Source organism: Dipodomys ordii, unplaced genomic scaffold (assembly GCF_000151885.1).
Source record: "Dipodomys ordii isolate 6190 unplaced genomic scaffold, Dord_2.0 Scaffold113, whole genome shotgun sequence".
NCBI classification, from domain to species: Eukaryota; Metazoa; Chordata; class Mammalia; order Rodentia; family Heteromyidae; genus Dipodomys; species Dipodomys ordii.
In genome coordinates this window covers 6,147,051-6,168,550 of record NW_012267329.1, presented here as the reverse complement: position 1 = coordinate 6,168,550, position 21,500 = coordinate 6,147,051, and the positions used below count along the sequence as shown (strand labels likewise).

Sequence of the window (21,500 nt, the reverse complement as noted above, 5' to 3'; positions counted from 1 at the left end):
AAAAAAAAAGAGAAAGGCAGAAGATTTGACATCACCGGAGTAGAGATTGGAGCAACATGGCTTCAAGTCGAGCAATGCAAGCTGACACCAGGAGCAAGGAGGAGCAGGAAGGGGCTCTCTGATAAAGCCTCCCCAGGGAGTAAGCACCCTCAGGACACTTGGGTTTCAGCCTGGTAACTTCTGATTTCACATTTCTGGCCACTAGAACTGTGAATAAATTTGTGTTAGCAAATACAAGCATTTAGACCAAGTCTGGTAAATAGTGCCTAACATATGTTCTCTCTTATATGTATAAATAGTAAAATGACACAATACATTTGTGTCATTTAAAAAAACACACAAAAATATTGTAGTTCAATATTTTCCTATCTATATAGATACTATTAGAAAACTCTTGTTTGGTCTAGGGATGTGGCTCAGTGGTAGAGCACTTGACTAGCATGTGCAGGATCTGGGTTTGATTATTTGAACTGAAAATACTTAAATATGATTGTTTTCATTTCAAGGATTGTCAAATTTAAGGCCATGTTAGAAATAGGCCCCCATTAACATTATGAAATATCTTTATGTTTTGTCTGTATCATTAGGTAATAGAAATGTGCTTGTGATATATAAACATAGTCAAATGATATTTACTAAATGAATGCAAGAATAAAGGGACTGAATTCATTGCCATATGTTTATATTCTCATGTTTGTCCTGTTTCTTAGGTAGTTGTTTTTTTTTTTTACTATATGTCTATGAGCTTACTTGTGTTAGTTTCATCTTTAGATTTTATGGAATTGAAAAGTGATTAGTGTGTATACTTCCATATTGCTACTTACCTTCCTTCATCCTTCCCTTCTTGCTTTCTTTTCTGTCCTTTTACATGTCATCTTTCTTCCTTCCTCCTCCTTTTTCTCTCTTCCATCTCTTCTATTTCATGTATTGTTGATTTTTGACCAGTGGTTACCAACTTATTTAGCTTTTAAATTTTTAATATTTTTACATGAAAACTACTTATTATGTATTAGTGGTAGCTTGTGAAAATCCTTTGGTACAAGATTCAGAAAAAGAAAAGCAATTTAAAAAATGAAGGAGTGGGATGTAATTAGGAACAGTATACTACAAAATCTTCTTTCTGCACATCTGTTCTATTGTATATTGTGATGATTATATTAATAAAATTAACAGCATATTGTATACTTGAAAATTGCCGAACACAGTTTTAACTGTTGTTATTACAAAACATGTAGAATCAAGGCCATCTCAATGAGCTTGAATTATCAGTGCTATAATTACACACACATTAAAACATCATAATGTACACAGAGAATAAATAGCATAGTAAATAGAGATGTCAATTCTAAAAAGAGCCAATCTGAAGATTCTTTACTATTTATACATAAAAAAGAGAACATATGTTAAGCACTATTTACCAGACTTGGTCTAAATGCTTGTATTTGCTAACTTGCGCTTAGAATCATGAGATAAGGCTTCTGTTTATCAGCACTTAACAGATGGGCAAACCGAGGTCCAAAGAGAATGGAATACAGTGTCTGAGGATATACAGATGACAACTCAGGGACCATCATTCTTTTGCTCCCTATGAATACTCTAAAACATCATAACATAATATTAAGCAAGAAGAGTCACTAAATATCAGATGTTACGATTCAAATAAAAATGAAGCAAAGTCTAACACAAAAGGAAACTTTATGATTTTTGCTTCCTTCTAGATACCAAATTTTCTAAATGGTTAATGGTTTAAGGAGCTTTAACTGTTATCGCTTAGTTTTACAAATTCATTGAAGATGACTTAAGGAAAAAAAACAGAATTTCTGGGTTTTTACCAAGCATCGCTGTCAAGAAGCCACAGTAATGTGGAGCTTCTGCACCCACAAAGTTCTCACTTATTTTTATGCTTTCTTATGTCTATTAGTGGTATAAAATAAAGCATATTTGGGGTTGACAAAGGGAAGATTATATAGTCTATGCTTTCTTTCCTCTGTACACAGATATAAACATATTCCCAGACCAATACTACTATGAGATCCTTGCAATTATTTTAAAAAACACACTAGTATATCAGCAAGACCACATTAAAAAAACTAAAGCCACAGAGGATACTCTCACTATTCTCACATCTACTTGTCTGTTGAAATATATGTTCAATTCTATTTTATATTTTAAATTACATTATAAATATAGCTGTATATGTATTTATTAATATTACTATTGTTATTATTATTGCCTGTCCTGGGGCTTGAACTCAGGGCCTGGGCCTTGTCCCTGAGCCTCTTTATGCGCAAGGCTAGTGCTCTACCCATTGAGCCACAGTGAAACTTCCAACTTTTTTTGAGTAGTTCATTGGAGATAAGAGTATATTTTTGCCTGGGCTGGCTTTAAATTGTGACCCTTATATCTCAGCCTTCTGAGTAGATAGGATTACAGACATGAGGCACTGGTGCCCAAATTACATTTTTTATTTTAATCACAGATATTTTAAAAGGATTCTGACAATCTCTAATGAAAATGTTCAGATTCTCTTTCATTAGCACTTTCTATGTAAATGCAGTTTGTCTTTGTGGTATCAACGTGAAATTCTCCTCAAAGCATAATTCAAGTACAGTCCATTATTTTTCTCAATCAATACCAATTATCTTAATACAGAGAAGCTCTATATAGATTTATTTATATAGATCCCTCCATTTATTAAATTATATAGGAACCTAATAGTTGGAAAACAGCCTTTTAAAGCAAGATGATATTGGTATTTGCTTAGGCCAAACAACTGATATTTCACCTTGTTTTGTAATTTTGAAATGGAAAGTTAATATTCTACCTCCCTAATGAGTAAGGTAGGTGACTAGCTGCTCCCTCACCAGAGTGAGATTTACATATCTATTCAAAACTTTTCTTCTTCTAATGGCTTTTCAAGGGGAGGATTCCAAAACCAAGGTTATGTGCAAATGACTTGAATACTAGCTACAGAAGCGAAAGAAGTTTAAAAATGTATGGAAATTCTCCAACTGAGTTTACTATGGAAAAATATCTGAAGGCAACAATCTGATGAGAAGACGAATAGTAAAGATCAAGTCCTAAACACTGGAGTGTGAAGGCAGGATGTATTTTCCAAGGACCCTCCTCAGGGCCCCCATGACCTCCTTATTTCTCAGGCTGTAGAGAAGGGGGTTTAGGGCTGGGGTCACAAGTGTATAGAAAAAGGAGACGATATTGTCTTGTTTGGGACTATGGAAGGAACTGGGCAGGACATACATGACTATGCCAGATCCATAATATAGTCCAACCACAGTCAGATGGGAGGAGCAGGTGACAAGGGCTTTCTTCCTCCCCTCCTTGGAGGGCATGTGGAGCACAGTGAAGAGAATTAGTGCATAAGAGACAAGAATGGCAGAAAGTGGGGGGATCAGGAATATCACACCCATTGTATAAACCATGAGCTCAAATCTAGAGGTGTCTGCACAGGCCAACTTCAGCACAGGTGGGATCTCACACAACAGATGTTTAATCTCCCGGCCCTTGCAGAAGGGAAAATGCATAATGTACATAGTATATCCTAGACCACTCACAGAGGAAATGATCCATGTTGTTGTCACCATGAGCCAAAGGACAATTGGTCTCATGAAGATCATATAGTTCAGAGGATGACAAATAGCCACATACCTGTCATAAGACATAAACGATAGAAGGAGAGCCTCTGCTCCACCCATAATCAGCTCCAGCAACATCTGAAGGGCACAGCCTCCAAAGGAGATGGTGTTATCTCCACGCAGGAAATCTGTGATGGCCTTGGGGGCGATACTTGATGTGAGAAGAAGGTCAATGAGAGAGAGCTGTCTAAGCAGGAGGTACATGGGCACATGGAGCCTCATGTCCATTGTGATGACAAGGACCAGGAGCCCATTACTGGTCAGGGCCAGCATGTACAGGAATGTCATTGTGGCACAGAGCAGTTCAGGAAACCTGCTGTCATTCAGAATGCCCACCAAGATGAAGCTGCTTCCCAAGGTGGTATTCCAGAGCTCCATTCTGTGCATAGAATCAGATACCTAATGGAGGTCTTTTTAAGGGATTTCAGTCAATGTTTGAGTAGACTCAGACCAGCGGGGGTAGCCAACAGAAATCCTGTAGAATATCTTTCAGTTCCCTATGTTACCTCTGTGCTTTCTGATTTTTCTCAATGATTTCAGTGAATCATAACAATCTTTGAGTTAGATGGGCTACAGATATGTTGATTATTAATAACCATTAAATAAATAAATAATATATATTATCCAATAGAATACATCAGGGCAAATATCTTCATAATGAAAGAAAAGCATCCCTTAGTTTATAGTGAAAAATTAACAACTTGGTATCGGTATAAAATCTAATTGTTTCCATGTATAAAATGTACTTAGGACTATTGCTCCTTTTAAAAATTATATTCATAAAAAATTCTTGCATTTTCTTCCTTGACCTGAGGTCTACCTTTACTTTCTCATTTCAAAGGTGAGCTTCCTCCACAGCTTTCTCCACGCAGGAATTGCTGGATGACTTGATCCCAGGTAGTCTTCACATGTACTCCTCTCCTGGATGGTTACCCATGGTTTGCTGGAGGAAAAGTAAATCTGGGCAAAAATGAATTATAGGCTAAATTGAGCTTAAAAGTAAATTGAGATCAACTGCACAAAAGTTTTTTACCTCTTTAAGTTAGTAATAATTATTTACTCAGTGGAAATCAAAGAGAAGGAATTGGATGCATTTTCTGGAGGCATATTAGCAATTTCTGTTAGTGAAGGGACTGTATTTAAGGTGTCAGGTGTATAATACAGATAATGTCGGAAGGTAAAAGCCTTCCCACTACCTGAGCTTCACAGCAACACCCTGAACAGAAACATTGATTCTTCCCTTTGCATCTCAGAAATCTTGCTGATATGAGGAAGGATTCAGTCTGAATACACTGAATATAAATGATAGTATTGTTGGAAGGGTTTAAATTGGAAAGGACATAAAGTATGTGGAGTATATGAAAACATCCAGGTATTCTGCTTTTTATAAATTCACTCCTGTTTATTTTGAAAGCTTAAGTGATACTATGAAATAGAAGTAAAAACATTATTTCATTGTTTTAGACTCAGGCTGGTCTTGATCTATGGATCTTATGAACTCAGCCCCCAAGTGTTAGGATTACAATTTCAAAAGATCATCCCAATTTTAATTGGTTTTTCTGACATATTTTTTGGCATTGAGCAAGTATGTAGAAGAGAAGAACTTGAACTGATACACTTTTATTTGATAATTGTCTTTTGAAATACTGTTTATTTTGAGTCCAGGAAAATGCATATGTAGGAAAAGTAAGGAAGCTTGAATTGAGGGGCTAGTTACTTGCTTGCTTTCTTGCTCTTTCTAGTATTCTACCAGTTCATCTATACCTCTACCTCTCATTTTCCTGGTTTATGGAGATCGATCTCATGACTTTTCTACTCTGGCTGAATCAGGAGACTCCTGGTTTTAATCTCCTGAGAAGGTTGGATTGCAGGCAAGAGCCACTGGAATGTAACTAGTACTGAGACTTATACCAGAAAGTCAGTATGAGAAAATCTAAAAACTTAAGCCTGACCAGTAGTACTGGATATTCAGTATGTTCCTTCATGTGTGATATATGTGTGTGTATATATATATATATATATATATATATATATATATATATGTCAAAGCGTTTAGGGTACAGATGGAAGTGAGTTAGGAATGAAGTATGAGAAACTAGACAGTTAGGCAGCAGAACAGTAATTCTTAGTCTTGTTATTCAAGATTCATGGCCTCCTCATAGTTTCTAGAAATAAAGACACACCCTTTACCTCTAAAGAAGAAACATACAGCCTGATGCCCATATCCAGTGTCCTGGAATTAGTTAGGGACAAAAAAGGACTGAAGATGCTGAGGAAAGAGGAGATGTTTCTTCTGAGACTGTGGGGTAAAGTTGCTCATGGCAGTCAGCCATTTCAGGAATCAAAGATTCCTGGAGTCATCACCATGACCAGTCTTCTCTGTAGAAAGGGATGTGTGCAGTTAATCACCTGTGAATCCAGGCAGGATGTGAGGTAAGACAGTCTCTGATTCTCTGGAAATGTCCTCACCCAGTCTTCAAGAGAGAAAGTTTCTCGTAGCACTGCAGGGGTTCTGGCTGGGTCTGGAGTCTGTGTATTCTTATCTGACCTCTATGATAGAAGGTGTGCCTGGGAGAATTTAGGAGACCTACATGGGCAGAGCTCCAAGGAGTCACACTAACTGTCTCTGGGGCAGTTGGGCTTCTGTCTCTGTCCTGGGACCTTATTACAGTCTCATCCTCCCTGGTGACATGGGATCCTAAGAAAACATTTCTCCTGGAGAGTGGATTTTAATGAATCCTCTCAGGCTTGTCTCTAGCACTGCCATTTCTTCAGGCATCGCCCATCAAAATGACTCTGAGTCTTGAGGGTTTGTTTTGTTCCACGTGATCTGGCCATTGAAGACCCTGATTCAATGGCTGGTTTCAGTAACTGACCCAGCAGCAAGAGACCATGGCCAGCCTCTGCCCAAGTTATAAAGGAGTCAAGTCTTCCATCACTGATCTTTAGTTAGTATGCAACACTGATCGAATCCATGCTTCTATGCTTTGTTATTTTTTTCCCCTTGTCTGTCCTTTGTCATTTTTCTTGTCTGCTCCTTTGCCTCCATATCATATTTAGGGGACAGATCTGTACAAGATCTCAAGATGATGAACAGTTCCATCCCTCTGTGTTACAGCTCCAGCTTTTCTCCCCTCTCTACCTGCTCTTCATGTCTCCTCAGTGTCGTTCCTCTCACCAGTCAAGAGCTGCTGGAGTTTTCTATCTCTGCACTCTCAACTTGCAGAAAGTAAATAATGCCTTTTCATAATAATACCTTATAAATTACGTATATATCCCCAAAAGATACTGTACAACCACAACACTGTTTTGAATTTAAGAAGAAACAATATAGTGAAGAGCCTGATGCCTGAGTGACTCCATCTTTAAGCTAGTAACCATCTTGTAAAGTATGAGTCATGGAACTGACCATGAGCCTGATCCGGGAATGGCACACAAGGAGAAACAATTCTTGGGCAACCAGGGACATAAACAATCCTTGGAAAAACCACAGGAATCTCCTCCAGATGCATCAACCAAGCACTGGGTGGCCATACAGGACCCGGTGACCCAGTAGTCAGACAATTCTCATCAATAGCAGTGTTAACCAATCATGTTTACCCAGCTTAGCTTGTTTTAAATGTCAACCAATCATATACTTTCTCATGTAAAAGTTCCTTAAAGTTGTTTGTTCAATGCTATAAAAAGTGTGCTGATTCTATGCTTGGGGCTTCTCAGCGTCACTGGTTACCGAGTGCGAGGAGGACCAATCTCAAGCTTGCAATAAATGACTCTTTTTTCACTTACATTGATCTTGGTCTCTGGTGGTCTTTGGGAGGTCTCGAGTACAACAATAGAAATATTCTAATTCTAACTATTCAACTGGCAAGTATATTGAAACATTCAGGTCTGAAACTTTACCCTAGCTCAGATCCTATGATCTCCCTCCTTGATACCAACAGGTCTTCTACATACGAATTCTCTTCTTGGTGCTTCATGTGCCCACAAATAACAGAAACAGAAAGCTGTTTCTCCTGCCTGGCTGTGTTTGGGCTGTATTGTGGGACTGCCACACTGATATATGTCCTGACATTCTACCGCTTAAACAAGACATCATGCTCATGTTAGTCTTCTCCATAATGATTCCAGTACTAAAAACTTATCCATAGCTTGAGGAATAATATGGTTTTAGGGACCTTAAAGGCTCTCCTGATTAAGCATATGTTTCTGGAACATCCTACCCTCTAGGTAGAGCTCTGTTGCCTTTTAAATTTAATTCTTCCTCAAAGTCATATCTGATTCAAATACTAAATTATTGTACAACAACTATAGTGAAGAGTGAATCTTTTGACAAAGTAACATAGGAATGTGATTGGACATGTGAAATACTCTTTAAATTTTCTCATCAGGAGGCATTTTGTAGGCTATGAATTTCCGTATTTAGCATTAATACTTTCTTTAAATACTAGTCTTCATCTTGCCAAAAAGCTATTAAAGGGTTCTGAAGGTATCACAAACTTGATCATGGCCTCAGAGCTTTCTTGTTTGTATATTGAATCCATTTGAGAGACAGAGGTGGTAGTTTGGACTGGAGACCCTCATGAAGTCTCAGGCAGCCATGGAGAGGAGTAGAGATTAGTATAAATTGTGAAAAGGTCCTATTGATGGTAGTAGTCTTGTCGAATGTCCTTCTGTAGTAGTTTACTTTAGAAGTTGTTGTTGTTGTTTTCTATAGGTCTGTAAACTTACTTCCATTAATTTACAGATTTGATGTAGTTGAAAAGTAATCATGTTTAGGTTCCCATATTGCTCTTCTTTATCTTCTTTCATTTCTCTCTTCTTTCTTCTTTCTTTTCTTTTTCCCCTTTTCATGTTTTTCTTTAGTTCTGTCTCTTTTTCTCCCTTTGTTTCGTTTATATGTCTTTTTCTTTATTGGTATTGATTTTAGATCTATGACCATGTTATCTTTTTAATATGATTTTAATTGACAATAATAATATAATGAAGAGAGTTTATTCATCTTGTGTGATAAAAGATACCAGAAAAAAAGTCTGCAAAGTGAAAGAATGAGATGTAAGAGGGAATAATTTATAGGAAAACCCTTTTATGTGCATCTGTCCTTTTTTTCATCATAATGACATTAATTACAATGATAATACATTGTATACTTGAAATTGTTGAACAAAGATTTATCTGTTTTTAATTATAATATAATGCAAATTTAAGCACATATGAGTAAGCTTTAATTACCAATGCTATAATTTACACACACATCAATATATCAGAATGAACACCATATGTATATCTGTCTGTCATCTGTCAGTCTTTCTGTCTGTCTGTCTGCCTGCCTATCTATCTGCCTGCCTATCTGTCTGTCTGTCCGTCTATCTATCTACTTGTTCTAGTGAACACAGGTATCATTTCTAAAAAGAATAAATTATGTTAGGATTTTGAAGACACTTTTCCCTTCATAAATATAAAAGACAATATATGTGTAGCACCATTCACCAGTCTTGGTGAATGCTTGACATTTGTTATCTTGGTTTAAGAGTCATGAGATAAGGCTTCTATTTATCAATATTTCCATCAGATGAGAAAACTGCGGTACAAAATTGGAACATAGTGTTTACAGGTGCTCAGATGACAAAGGTCGGACAGGATTCAAACCTAGGTACTCAGGCCTCTCCCACTATCAATACTCTACACAGTTACATCAAAATAAGGAAAGAAGAACCACCAAATATTAAACAAGAAAATGAGTCAAATTATCACTCAGAAATTTAGCAAAGTATAACAAAAATAAAGGGGAACTTTTAAAGCAATGTTTGCTTCTTTCTAGCCATTCACATTTTATCCTTTTCCTTCCTTCCTCCCTCCTTCCTCCCTTCCTCTCTCTCTCCCTTCCTTCCTTCCTTCCTTCCTTCCTTCTTTCTTTCCTTCCTTCCTTCCACTCTTTCTTTTGCTATTTCTTTCTTTCACTCTTTCATTTTGTGCCAGTTCTGAGGCTTGAATTCAGGGTCTGTAATCTGAGCTTTTATATTTCTCAAGGCTAGTACTTACCAATTTAGGCATAGCTCCCCTTCTGACTTTTTAGTAGCTTAGTGGAGTTTCATAGGCTTTCCTGCCTGGGTTGGCTTCGAACTTCAGTCCTTAGATATCAAGCCCCTGAGTAGCTGGGATTACAGGCCTGAGCCACCACCCCCACTGTATTTCATGAGTTCTTAAGACTCTTGGTTTAATGAACTTTAGCTGCTTTAGCTTAGTTTTACAGATGGATAACTTAAGAATATAATTCTGGGTTTTCCCCAAGCACTCTTTTCAAAGAGGATTCCTACATAAGATATAGCAGTGTGGAGCTTCTGCACCCAGAAGGTTCTCAAAGTGTGTTTTCAGTCTCTTCTGTCTATTAGTAATGTAGTTTGTTTGGAGAAGGTCAATGAGAGAGAGCTGCCTAAGCAGGATGTACATGGGCATGTGGAGCCTCACATTCATTGTGATGAGAAGGAGCAGCAGCCCATCTCTGGTTAGGGCCAGTATGTACAGCACTGTGATTATGGCACAGAGCAGTTCAGGAAATCCACTGTCATTCAGAATTCTCACTAAGATGAAGTTGCTTCCCAAGGTGGAGTTTCAAAGCTCTATTCTGTGCATAGAATCAGTTATCTAATGGGAAGTCTTTCAATATTTGGATAGGCTAAACCAACTGTGGTTGCCAGCAGAATTCTGTTCCCCCATACTTTCTGATTTTCTCAATGTTTTCAGTGGATTATAATGATCTTTCTGTTAAATGGCTTACAAGCATGCTGATTATGACTAACGAATAACTTTATCCTTTCTATAAATAATAAAAATGAATCTACTTGGGCAAATAACCTCATAGAGAAAGGAAAAAATATCCTTCAGTTCATAACAAAAACTATAACTTGGCCTTGGTCAAAAAAATCTAGCTATTTTCGTGCTTAAAAGCTAGTTGGGATTGTAATTCATTGTTAAAATTGGCTCATAAATTAATTTTGCTATGTTATTCCTTCACCTGATGTCTGCCTCCTTTGTCTGGTCTCAAAATTGTTAACTTCCATCACACAGCAATCTCTGGGTTTTAATCACATGATCTCTTATAGTCTTCAAATATACTCCTCTCTTGATGGTTGTATGGTTGGTCTACTAGAAGAAAAAAAATTCTTTCAATTGGAATGATTGAGTGATAGGCTTTAATAATAACTTGGTAGACATAGTACAAAAATATTTAACTTTCAAGATAGCGATAAAATATTTCCTCAATGGAAGCAAAGAGAAGAATCTGGGTGGGATTTCTGGGGGCATGCTAACAGGTTCTGGTAGTAGAAAGTATGTGTTTAGGGTATCAGATACATAATAAGGTCACTGTTTGTGGAAGGGAAGGGAAAAAACAAATTGTTTAAATAGGGATACAGGTGGACCCATTGCAACAATGAGATGTACAAGATGTTATGTCGAAAACCGAACTTTACAAATTTGGTGCGGGACGAGGGGGGTGGAGATGGGAAGGGATGGGAAGGGGAAACAAAGGAAGAGGCAACAATGCTTGATAAAAAATGTACTCATTACCTTGCTCATGTAATTGTAACCCCTCTGTACCGTATTTTCACAATAAAAAAAAGAAAGGCAAAAGACATCCCACTACCTAAGATTCACAGCAACACTCTGAGTATGATGTTATGATGACACTGAATGTAAATGATACTATTGTGAATGGAATTGAATTGGAAAGGACCTGGAATATGTGATATATATTAACGTATTCACTATCCTGCCCTTTGTAAACACATCCCTGGTTGTTTGGAAGCCTAAGAGGCACTGTAGAAGAAAAGTAAAAATGTATACATTATTTTTTTAGTATATATACACATGCATACATATATACCTCCCTCTCCCTCTGCAGTTTCTATCTTCTGAGAAAGGGCAGTGAATATACACTCTATTTACAAAAGAAGAGCCCTATTGATAAACTGCTGGTGGTGTAGGGAAGGTCAGAAAGGGTGAACTTCACACTGAAACTATATCACACTGAAAACTATCCTCAGAGGTGGAGGTTAGTGGAGGAGAATTATTATATATTATGGAGGTACTCATTATTTTGAACAATTGGAGATATAGTCTCATTGACTTTTCTACCCACACTGACTTTGAACTATGATTCTTCAGGTATCAGGCATTTTGATCATCTAGGATTATAGGCATGAACCACTGGAACCTGATCAGTACTGAAACATTTACCATAAAACCAGCATCACGAATTCTAGAAACTTAAGTCTGATGAATTGTACTGAATATTACAGATGTTTCACATATAGGAGGTAGACATCTCTATCTAGAGCCTTTGAACACAAATGTGAGCATGAGAACCATGAAGCCTGAGAAACTAGGCAGTCTGAAAGAAGAACAAGAACTTTTGCACTTGTTTTTCTAGATTCAAAGCCTCATGTACTTTATAGGAAAAATAAAGGCAAAGTACTTACCTCCAAAGAGTGGTAAAGCCAAAGTCTTGGGATTCAATTGGGCCTTGAAGTGGTTCGGGATGCTGAGGAAAGAGGAGGTGTATCTCCTGAGAGGGTGAGGTGTAGATGTGCAAGGTTGCCAATAGGGCTAAAGGTCAAAGGTCAAAGGTTCCTTCTGTCACCACCATCAGTCTTCTCTGAGGAAAGAAGGGGACAAATGTAGACAATCACCTGAGAATTCAGGCAGCCAGCTGGGGTACTCAGGATGTGACTGCTCATTATGTCCTTACCAATTTCCTTTTCATGGGTGTGCAGTGTGTATGGCTGGGTCTGGAGCTCCTGTCCTCAGATTTTTATATGCTCTGCAAGGTGGAATCTGTGATAAATAATGAGCTTTGCATGATCAGGGAAAGAAGAATGGGCAGGGTTGCTCAAAGGACCCTGCCATTGTTTCTCTTCACCGTTCCTTCTCTGGGGCAGTTGGGATCCTGGCTTTATCCTGGGGACTTTTTTTTTTGTCAGTCGTGGGGCCTAAACTCTGGGCCTGGGAGCTGACCCTCAGCTCTTCAGCTCAAAGTGCTCTACCACTTGAGCCACAGCAGCACTCCTGGCCTTTTCTGCTTATGTAGTGTTAAGGAATTGAACCCAGAGCCTCATGCATGCTAGGCAAGCACTCTACCACTGAGCCACCTTCCCAGCCCAGTCCTGGAGGACTTATCACACTCTTATTTTCCCTGGTGACATGGACTCCCAGGTTAATACTTCTCCTGGAAACTAGATGTTAATGAATTCTCCAGGGCTTGTTCCATGACTTGCCATTTCTACACACATCACCCTAAAAGGACTCTTGTGTCCTGGCTTAACAGTGTAATTTTGTTAAGAGCGGGGCTTCCTTCACTAACCTTTAATGAACCAGTAATACTGATATGATGGATGCTTGTATGGTGTTCAAGTTCTTTTTTTTCATCTCTACCCTCTCTCATATATGCCTGACCCTCAGAATTCTGTGAGCTGAAGATGGCTCTGGACAGAACTGGAGATGATGACACAGCTGTAGCGTCCAGCTGTCACCGCTTCATTTCAAGCCCTCCTCTTCTCTCAGCCAGCTCTTCCCTCCTCAGTCTCCAGTCTGTCTCCATTCTCCCCACCAGTCAAGACCAGAAAACAGATACTGATGCTTTCTTATCTTTTACCCTCAAATTTCAAATAATCAATAACACCTTTTTACATCTCAGTTATAAAATGTATATATTCCCAAATGTTACTGTGCAAAAAGTATGTATTCTATAAAGAAGGAAAAGATAAATCTTCTCTGTTGTTCTATTATAATGGTGAGTATATTGTGAGGTTCATGGCTGAAATGGTGTCACTCATTGGTACCATTGTAATCTATTCCCTAATTGTCTTCTCCGTAACACAGGTGCCCTGAAATGAGAGGAGGAAGAAAACACTTGTTACCTGCTGTCTCACCTGGCTGTGGTTGGGATGCATTATGGGGTTGCCATATTCATGCATCTCCTGTCCCATCCTTCTACATCCCTAAATCTGACAATGCTCTCTGTCTCTCTGTCTCTGTCTGTCTCTCTGTCTCTGTCTGTCTGTCTCTGTCTCTCTCTGTCTTCTCAATGATCACCATGGCACTGAATTCCTCTCTTACAGCTAGAGGAATAAAAATATCCTAGGAGTCAAGAGGATAGTCCTGGTAAAACACATGTTTCAGCTACATTCTCCCCTTTAGGTACAATCACTATAGTGAAGAGTGAATCTTTTGATAGAGTAATATAGGAATGTGACTGCATGTGTGAATTGCTCTTTAAATGTTCTCTTCAGTGGGTATGTTACGGGTTAGAAGTTTTGCTATTTTATATTACTGCTTTTTTCCTCTCTGTCTGTCTGTCTGTCTGTCTGTCTGTCTCTCTCTCTTTCTCTCTCTCTCTCTGAGTGTATGTTAGGCTTCTGGTGTTGGAACTTAGGACCTGGGTACTGTCCCTTGGCTGTTTTGTTCAAGGTTGGTGCTCTACCACTTAAGCTCCATCTGGTTTTTATTAGTTAATTGAAGATCAGAGACTCAAGGTCTTTACTGCTCCAGCTGGCTTTGAACCATGATATCAAATCTCAAATCCTGAGTCACTGGTATTATAGGTGTGAGCCACTGGTGCTTTCAGGATTACGGGTTTCTTTATAACTTACTCTGTACCCTGTCTGGTGAGTTGTATAGAAAGTTTTAAAGGTTATCATCAACTTGGACATGGCCCCTGAGATTTCTGGTCCATATTGAATCAATCTGAGAATCAGTGACAATGGTTTCATAAAGGTTCTCTTATTAGGTCTCAGAGATTTGCACAAATTATAATAGAGTTACTTTTACAGAGACAGTTTTTCAATAATCCTAATGTCATAGTTTTTAGGTATTTGTGTCATGTTTTCCTTTTTTCCTAGCTTGGGCTTTTATATGTGCTCTGACAGCTGTCATTAGCTTTGTGTATATGCATTTCAGATGGAATCATTTTAGAGTGCTCAAAATTCAAATATTATAAAAAATATGATTCCATTAGAGGGAATCATCATTGATATGTGTAATTATTATTATATTTTTGTCTCACGGGAAATAGAAGTAAACACCCATGTTTCACTCTTTTTGATCATAGAGCCAAACAAGCAGAACAAAAATTTGCTTTTCTGTTTTCCTAAGCTCGTTATGTTCTTAAAACTGTACTCCTTTGGTATGGGCATTGTATTTAGACATTATAAAAAGCACACACATGACTGGAGGAAAAACCTGGGAGAAAGTGGGGAAAGGGGTGGCATTGTCCATAAAGAAATGTACTCGTTACCTGACGTATGTAGCTGTAAGCCCTATTACCTTTATAATAGCAATAAAAATTTAGAAATTAAAAGTGCATACACATATCAAAATATAAGATAGTTTACCCCATATAAGGTATATTATATGTGTTACTTATGCATAAATTTACATTTGAGAAGAGAAATTTGTTGTTGAGAAGACAACAAATTTTTTTTCTGACTGACTTATACATGCCATGCTATTCTGAAGGGGATATTGTTCTCTGTGGAAATTTGGTCATCATTTTCCTGGTGCTTTTTTTTCTCAAATAAATTAGAACTAAAAACACTTTGTCTATAATATTAAAGGGATTTCTATTTAAGTAATGCTATTGAAGTTAAAAATAAATCACTGTTTTTCAGAGTGTTAGTAACTTTTGGGTAAGGGACAAACAGAGAACTGGTGATCAAGGGTATTGAGATGGGGTTGGATAGAAACAAGAAGGACTAGTAGTAGAGTGACTGTAGATAGGAGTATTGGACACAGTGTATTCACAAGAAGGCTGAAAGGATTCTGAACACTTGTGCCATGAAGCAATGAGAGGAAGTGGAATTGTGGTTCAAGTGGTAGAGCTTCAGCATTGGGCTACAAAATGAATTGAAAGTGGCAAACTCTTATGTTCAAAACCCAGTATTGTCACAAAACAACAATTAAAGGGAGTTAATAAGTATTTGAGATGTACACATTTAATCCAAGTAAAGTATTTTATAATATATATACACGAAAACATACCGTATCATTTATGTATGTATATATCATCTTATGTGTATATGTGGCTACTGAAATGAGTAAAAGTTCTTCCTACAAATGAATCCACTGAGCAACTAGATATAGGCAAAACATGTGAAATCCCCTTACCCTGAGATAACTTCTATATATATATTTAGATGACTGCTCTTTCATTTTTAATGCAAGTATAATTTACTGTTTCCATATGTGCATGTAGAATAAGTGTTTCTCACCTATGGTACTTAATGATGCTTTCTTCTGCATTGTGTGGTGGCAGACTGAGCGATGGTGAAGTCTGTGGTCAGTTTCTGGACTACAGAATTCAAGTTAGAATACAATGCAACACACATATGTCACTAATATGGACTGTGGTATTTACCCTTAATGAGCCAGTCAGCAGTCCTGTAAGTGGTAAAGTGACAGTGGTATAGAAATCCATTTCATAGCTGGGTGCCGATGGCTCACGCCTGTAATCTTAGCTACTCAGGAGGCTGAGATCTGAGAATCACGGTTCAAAGCCAGCCTGGGCAGGAAAGCCTGTGAGACTCTTATCTCCAATAAACCACTAGAAAACTGGAAGTGGCGCTGTGGCTCAAGCGGTAGAGTGCTCATCTTGAGCTGAAGAGCTGAGGGACAGTGCCCAGGCCCAGAGTTCAAGCCCCACGACCAACAACACAACAAAAAAATCCATTTCATAGAACTATTGGGAAGTTTAAGCCCTAAAAATAAATGTGATGTTAGTGAGGCATTCACCACAAATAATTACTTCACATGAAACCTAAATTTCCCAGGATTATATTGCTCTGAAAATGCTAAGTGTTCGTATAAATTTATGTCATATGCATGTTTTGAATGCAACTAGGTATTTCATGGGTATACATATTTAATGCTTTATCTGTGTATATTAAACAATGAAAGTAATTTTAGCACATGAGTGATGCTTTATCTTAGAAAATTCTTTTGAATAGATTAACTCAACACTTCAATCAACTGAATATTCTTACTATTAAAGGACTGATTGATTATTTTCTAATAACAATACACAATCTTCACTCTTTCACAAATTAGGAATACTATTTAAATCTATTAATTTGCATAATGTATAATTTTCTTATTAAATTATTTACTGTTTTAATTTTGAAGATATGGATATTTTCTTTATTATAATAATGTCTTTTGTAAATTTTTATTTGATATTTTAAAAAATTGTGATGATGAGATTTAAAAAGAAATATAGTAAAATATTTGTACTGAGAAAGAAATCTTCATTTTCCTGTTTTAATTTTACTAACAAGATGGGATATTCCAAAAGTTCTGTTGGTAATAACTCGTGTCTTTTGATTTTTCTTTCTAATCTTTTATTTTTTTAATTAGTTTTAAGACACAAAGTTTCTAATAAGTTTTATTTAGTAACAATTAACTTTTCTCATAAGTCTGAAGAATTCTTTTACCAAATCTTTATGACTTACTATATCTCATCATTTAAACTCAATTTAAATATTAGCTTGTCATAATGGACGTGAATTAAACTAATATGCACCCAAATGAAAGTAGGTTTCCACTCATCTTGTTTTGTTTTTCTTTTATGCCTTGTTTTGCTTTTTATGCCTTAGTTTACATCATAACTTCATCATGCCATTTCCATCTAATTCTAATCCCCAAAGCTTGCTCCAAGAATTCTGTGAATGTGTGTGTGTGTGTGTGTGTGTGTGTGTGTGTGTGTGTGTGTGTGTGGACAACCTAGAGGAAAAATCAACTTTCTGGATTAAAGGAGCTTAACATTTTGAATTAAAGTTGTTACGTTTTGCTGAATCACTTGTAAATTCAATGCAACATCTTCTATTATTATCATGGCAATTTTACAATCTGTATTGTGTCTTCATGCTAAGAAGGAATATTAAAAATTTAAAAATGTAGAACTCATAGCTAAAGCTACAGTAATTAAGGGAAATAAAAAGTGAAGTAGCTGATAAAAATGTGATCTTTTATGATAAACTTAGTATACATGGTTGTACCTTTGAAATAAGAAATGACTGACTATATAAATAAATAGCTAGACGATTTGTTTTTTCCTCATTGCAACAATGAGATGTACAAGTTGTTATGTCAAAAAACGAATTTTACAACTTTGGTGGGGGGGGTAGGGAGGGCTGGGGGTAGGTGGGTGGGAGATGGGAAGGGATGGGAAGGGGAAACAAAGGAGGAGGCAACAATGCTTGATAAGAAATGTACTCATTACCTTGCCCCTGTAAGTGTAACCCCTCTGTACAGTATTTTCACAATAAAAAAGAAGATATATAAAAAAGAAATAGCTAGAAATTTAGAAATAATCAACTGTACAAACTGAAGTATAAAATCTCATAGAAAATATTTTAAAGATCCAACAGTTTTAACCACAAAATGATGTCATATTACCTACTTATATCTTAGAATGACCCATCCCTGTCTATAGTGTAGCTGGTGCAGAGTATTCAGAGTGAGCCTGAGAAATCCTTTCACAGCTGTTCTTCCCTTAGTTCTTTTTTAATATGGGGATTTGAAACCAGGGTCATCCCTGCCGCTTCACTGCAATATAATGAATTGAATATACTAGCTACAGTAATATATAAAAAAACAATTTGAAAAGTATATGGAACATCCTTAAAAGTGTCTATCATTATAGAAGTGGTAAGTGTGACAATTGAATGGAGAAAAGGAATAGTAACAGGGAAGCTCAATCACTGGAGTGTGAAGGCAGGATGTATTTTCCAAGGACCCTCCTCAAGGCCCCCATGACCTCCTTATTTCTAAGGCTGTAGATGAGGGGGTTCAGGGCTGGGGTGACAATCGTGTAGAAAAAGGAGAGAATGTTGTCTTGTTTAGGACTATGGAAGGAAATGGGCAGGACATAAACAAATGTAGCAGGGCCATAATACATCCCAACCACAGCCAGGTGGGAGGAGCAGGTGACAAGGGCTTTCTTCCTCCCCTCATTTGAGGGCATGTGGAGCACAGTGAAGAGAATCAATGTGTAGGAGACCAGAATGGCAGCAAGTGGGGGAATCAGGAACATCATACCCATCAAATAAACTGCAAGCTCATATCTAGAGGTGTCTGCACAGGCCAACTTGAGCAGAGGTGGGATCTCACAGAACAGATGTTTTACCAGCCGGGATTTGCAGAAGGGATAGTGCATAGTGTAACTGGTATATATGATGGCACTCAGAGATGCCACAATCCATGTTGTCATCACCATGAACCAAAGGACTTTTGGACTTACAAAAGTTGTGTAGTTTAAAGGATGACAAATGGCCACATACCTGTCATAGGCCATAAAAGCTAGAAGGAGGTCCTCTGCCCCACCCAGAATCAGTTCCAGCAACATCTGAAGGGCACAGCCTCCAAAGGAGATGGTGTTATCTCCATGCAGAAAATCCATGATGGCTTTGGGGGCTATAACTGATGTGAGGAGAAGGTCAATGAGGGAGAGCTGTCTAAGCAGGAGGTACATGGGCACGTGGAGCTTCACATCCATTGTGATGAGCAGGAGCAGCAGCCCATTGCTGGTCAGAGACAGTGTGTACAGGACTGTCATTGTGGCACAGAGCAGTTCAGGAAAGCTGCTGTCATTCAGGATGCCCACCAAGATGAAGCTGCTTCCCAAGGTGGAGTTCCAGACCTCCATTCTGTGTGTTCTTTGTAGTTGTCTAGAATCAGATATCTAGTGGAAGTTCTTTTAAGGGATTTCAATCAATATTTGAAGAAACTCGGACTAACTAGGGGTAGCCAACAGAAATCCCATGGAATATCTATTCATCTCTTATTTCGTCATGTGCTTTCTGATATTCTCTATGTTTTCAGTGAATTATAATGATCTTTTACTTAAATGGATCACAGATATGTTGACTGATAACCATGTAATGTGTCATATATATAAAGCATCAAGTAAAATACATGCAGACATACTACTTAAAGAGAAAGAAAACATCCCTCAATTAATAATTATGCCATAAACCTGGTGTTGATATAAAATCTAGATGTTTCCATTCTTGAAATCTCCTTGGGAGTACAATTAATTTTAAAAATTTGGTTCATGTAAAACTCTTTGTCATGTTCTTCCTAGACCTGATGTCTAACTCTATTCTCTGGTCTTCAAGTGGTTAGCTTCCTCCACATAGGAATCTCTTGGCTTTGGTCACATGATCTATTGCAGTCTTCAGATATACTCCTCTTCTTAATGGTTGTACTGTTGGTCTGCATGAGATAAAGTAATTTTGGACCAAAATAAATGGATGAGTGAGTGAGATAATTTTTTGTTGTTGTTGTTGGTCTTGGGGCTTGAACTCTGGGCTTGGGTGCTGTCCCTGAGCTCTTCAGCTCAAGGTAAGTGCTCTACAGCTTGAGCCACAGCACCACTTCCAATTTTCTAGTGGTTTATTGGAGATAAGAGTCTCACGGACTTTCCTGCTCAGGCTGGCTTTGAACTGCAACCCTCAGATTTCAGCCTCCTGAGTAGCTAGGATTACAGGCGTGAGCCAATGGCACCCAGCTGAGTGAAATAAATTTAAGTAATAAATTGTTAGAAACCAGGCAAAATTACTTAACTTCTTAAGATAGTGGTAAGATATTTACTCAGCAGCAGCAGAGATAAGAAATGACAGTATTTCTGGAGGCCTTGTACCAGTTTCTGGTAGTAAAGAGTAGTATTTAAGGCGTCAGGTTCATAGTATAGACATTGTAGGAATGGCAAAACCCATCTCTCTACCTGAGAGTCACACCACCATTTAAGAAATGGAATATAGATTTTTTCCCTCACAAGTCTTATTAATATGTGGAAAGATGCTATACTGAGGACACTGATTCTAAATGATAGTACTGATGGAAGGGTTTGAATTGGAACAACATAGGGCAAGTTTTATATATATACATATATATATATATATATATACATGTGTGTGGGCACATGCATGAGTGTGTGTGTGTGTGTGTGTGTGTGTGTGTGTGTGTGTGAAAGCATCCACTAAACTTGCTCTTCATAAATGCATTTCTAGATGTCTAGAGGCACTGTAGAAGAAAAATGAAAAGTATTCACTAATTTTTATCTCTCCTTTGTATGTATATACATATAGGCCCAAATGTATATATGTGCATGTACACATATGTGTGGACACATACACACGTATCATCTGAGAGAAGCCAGTAGATATACCTTGGGTGTACAGAGGATGAGCCTCTTCTTGTAAAGTGTTGGTGGAGTAAGGAAAGTCAGGAAGGAGGAGCTTCACACTGACTGTACTCAGACACTGAGAGTACTAGAAGACCATAGGTTCATGGAAACGCTTACTCTTTACAATAAAGCTAAAATTCAAAAGCATATTTTTATTAATTGTATTGTTTGATATTGCTGAGTATATCAAATACATAATGTATGGCATTTACAAGTTTGTGCCATCATGCCTGCTATTAATGGACGTTTATGAGACATTTTTAGGAGAGAGAAACTTGAACTAATGTACTGATAGGGTTATGGGATAATCCTCTTTTGAGGTACTATTCAAAGAGCTCGTATCAGACTACTAGTCTAGGGAAATGCAGGTGCTCCAAAAATAAGTACTAAGACTTTTTTTTTTAAAACCAGTGGTGGGGCGTGAAGTTGGAACCCTGGTGTGTGCTTGGCTCATTTGCTCATGCTGGTATTCTACCTGTTCTGTCATAATTCCAGACCAGCTTTTCACTGTCTAATTGAGTCTTGTGGACTTTTTTTTTTGTCTAGGTTAGCTTCAAACCATATTTCTTGAGGTGTACGCCTTTTCAGAAGCTAGGACTTACATGAGCCAT

The 21,500-nt window shown here is 37.6% G+C and overlaps 2 protein-coding genes across 2 annotated transcripts; both read right to left on the bottom strand.

Moving 5' to 3' along the window:
- Positions 1-3,080: 3,080 nt before the first annotated feature.
- On the bottom strand, positions 3,081-4,031 carry LOC105995097 (olfactory receptor 2AG1-like). Its single transcript, XM_013028763.1, has one exon. The coding sequence runs from the start codon at positions 4,029-4,031 to the stop codon at positions 3,081-3,083; it is 951 nt and encodes a 316-aa protein (XP_012884217.1).
- A 13,303-nt stretch (positions 4,032-17,334) lies between these two features.
- On the bottom strand, positions 17,335-19,347 carry LOC105995049 (olfactory receptor 2AG1-like). Its single transcript, XM_013028710.1, has 2 exons — positions 18,408-19,347; positions 17,335-17,360 (listed from the first exon to the last, which is right to left on the bottom strand). Exons 1-2 carry the CDS (start codon positions 19,345-19,347, stop codon positions 17,335-17,337), a joined length of 966 nt encoding a protein of 321 aa, XP_012884164.1.
- Positions 19,348-21,500: the final 2,153 nt, after the last annotated feature.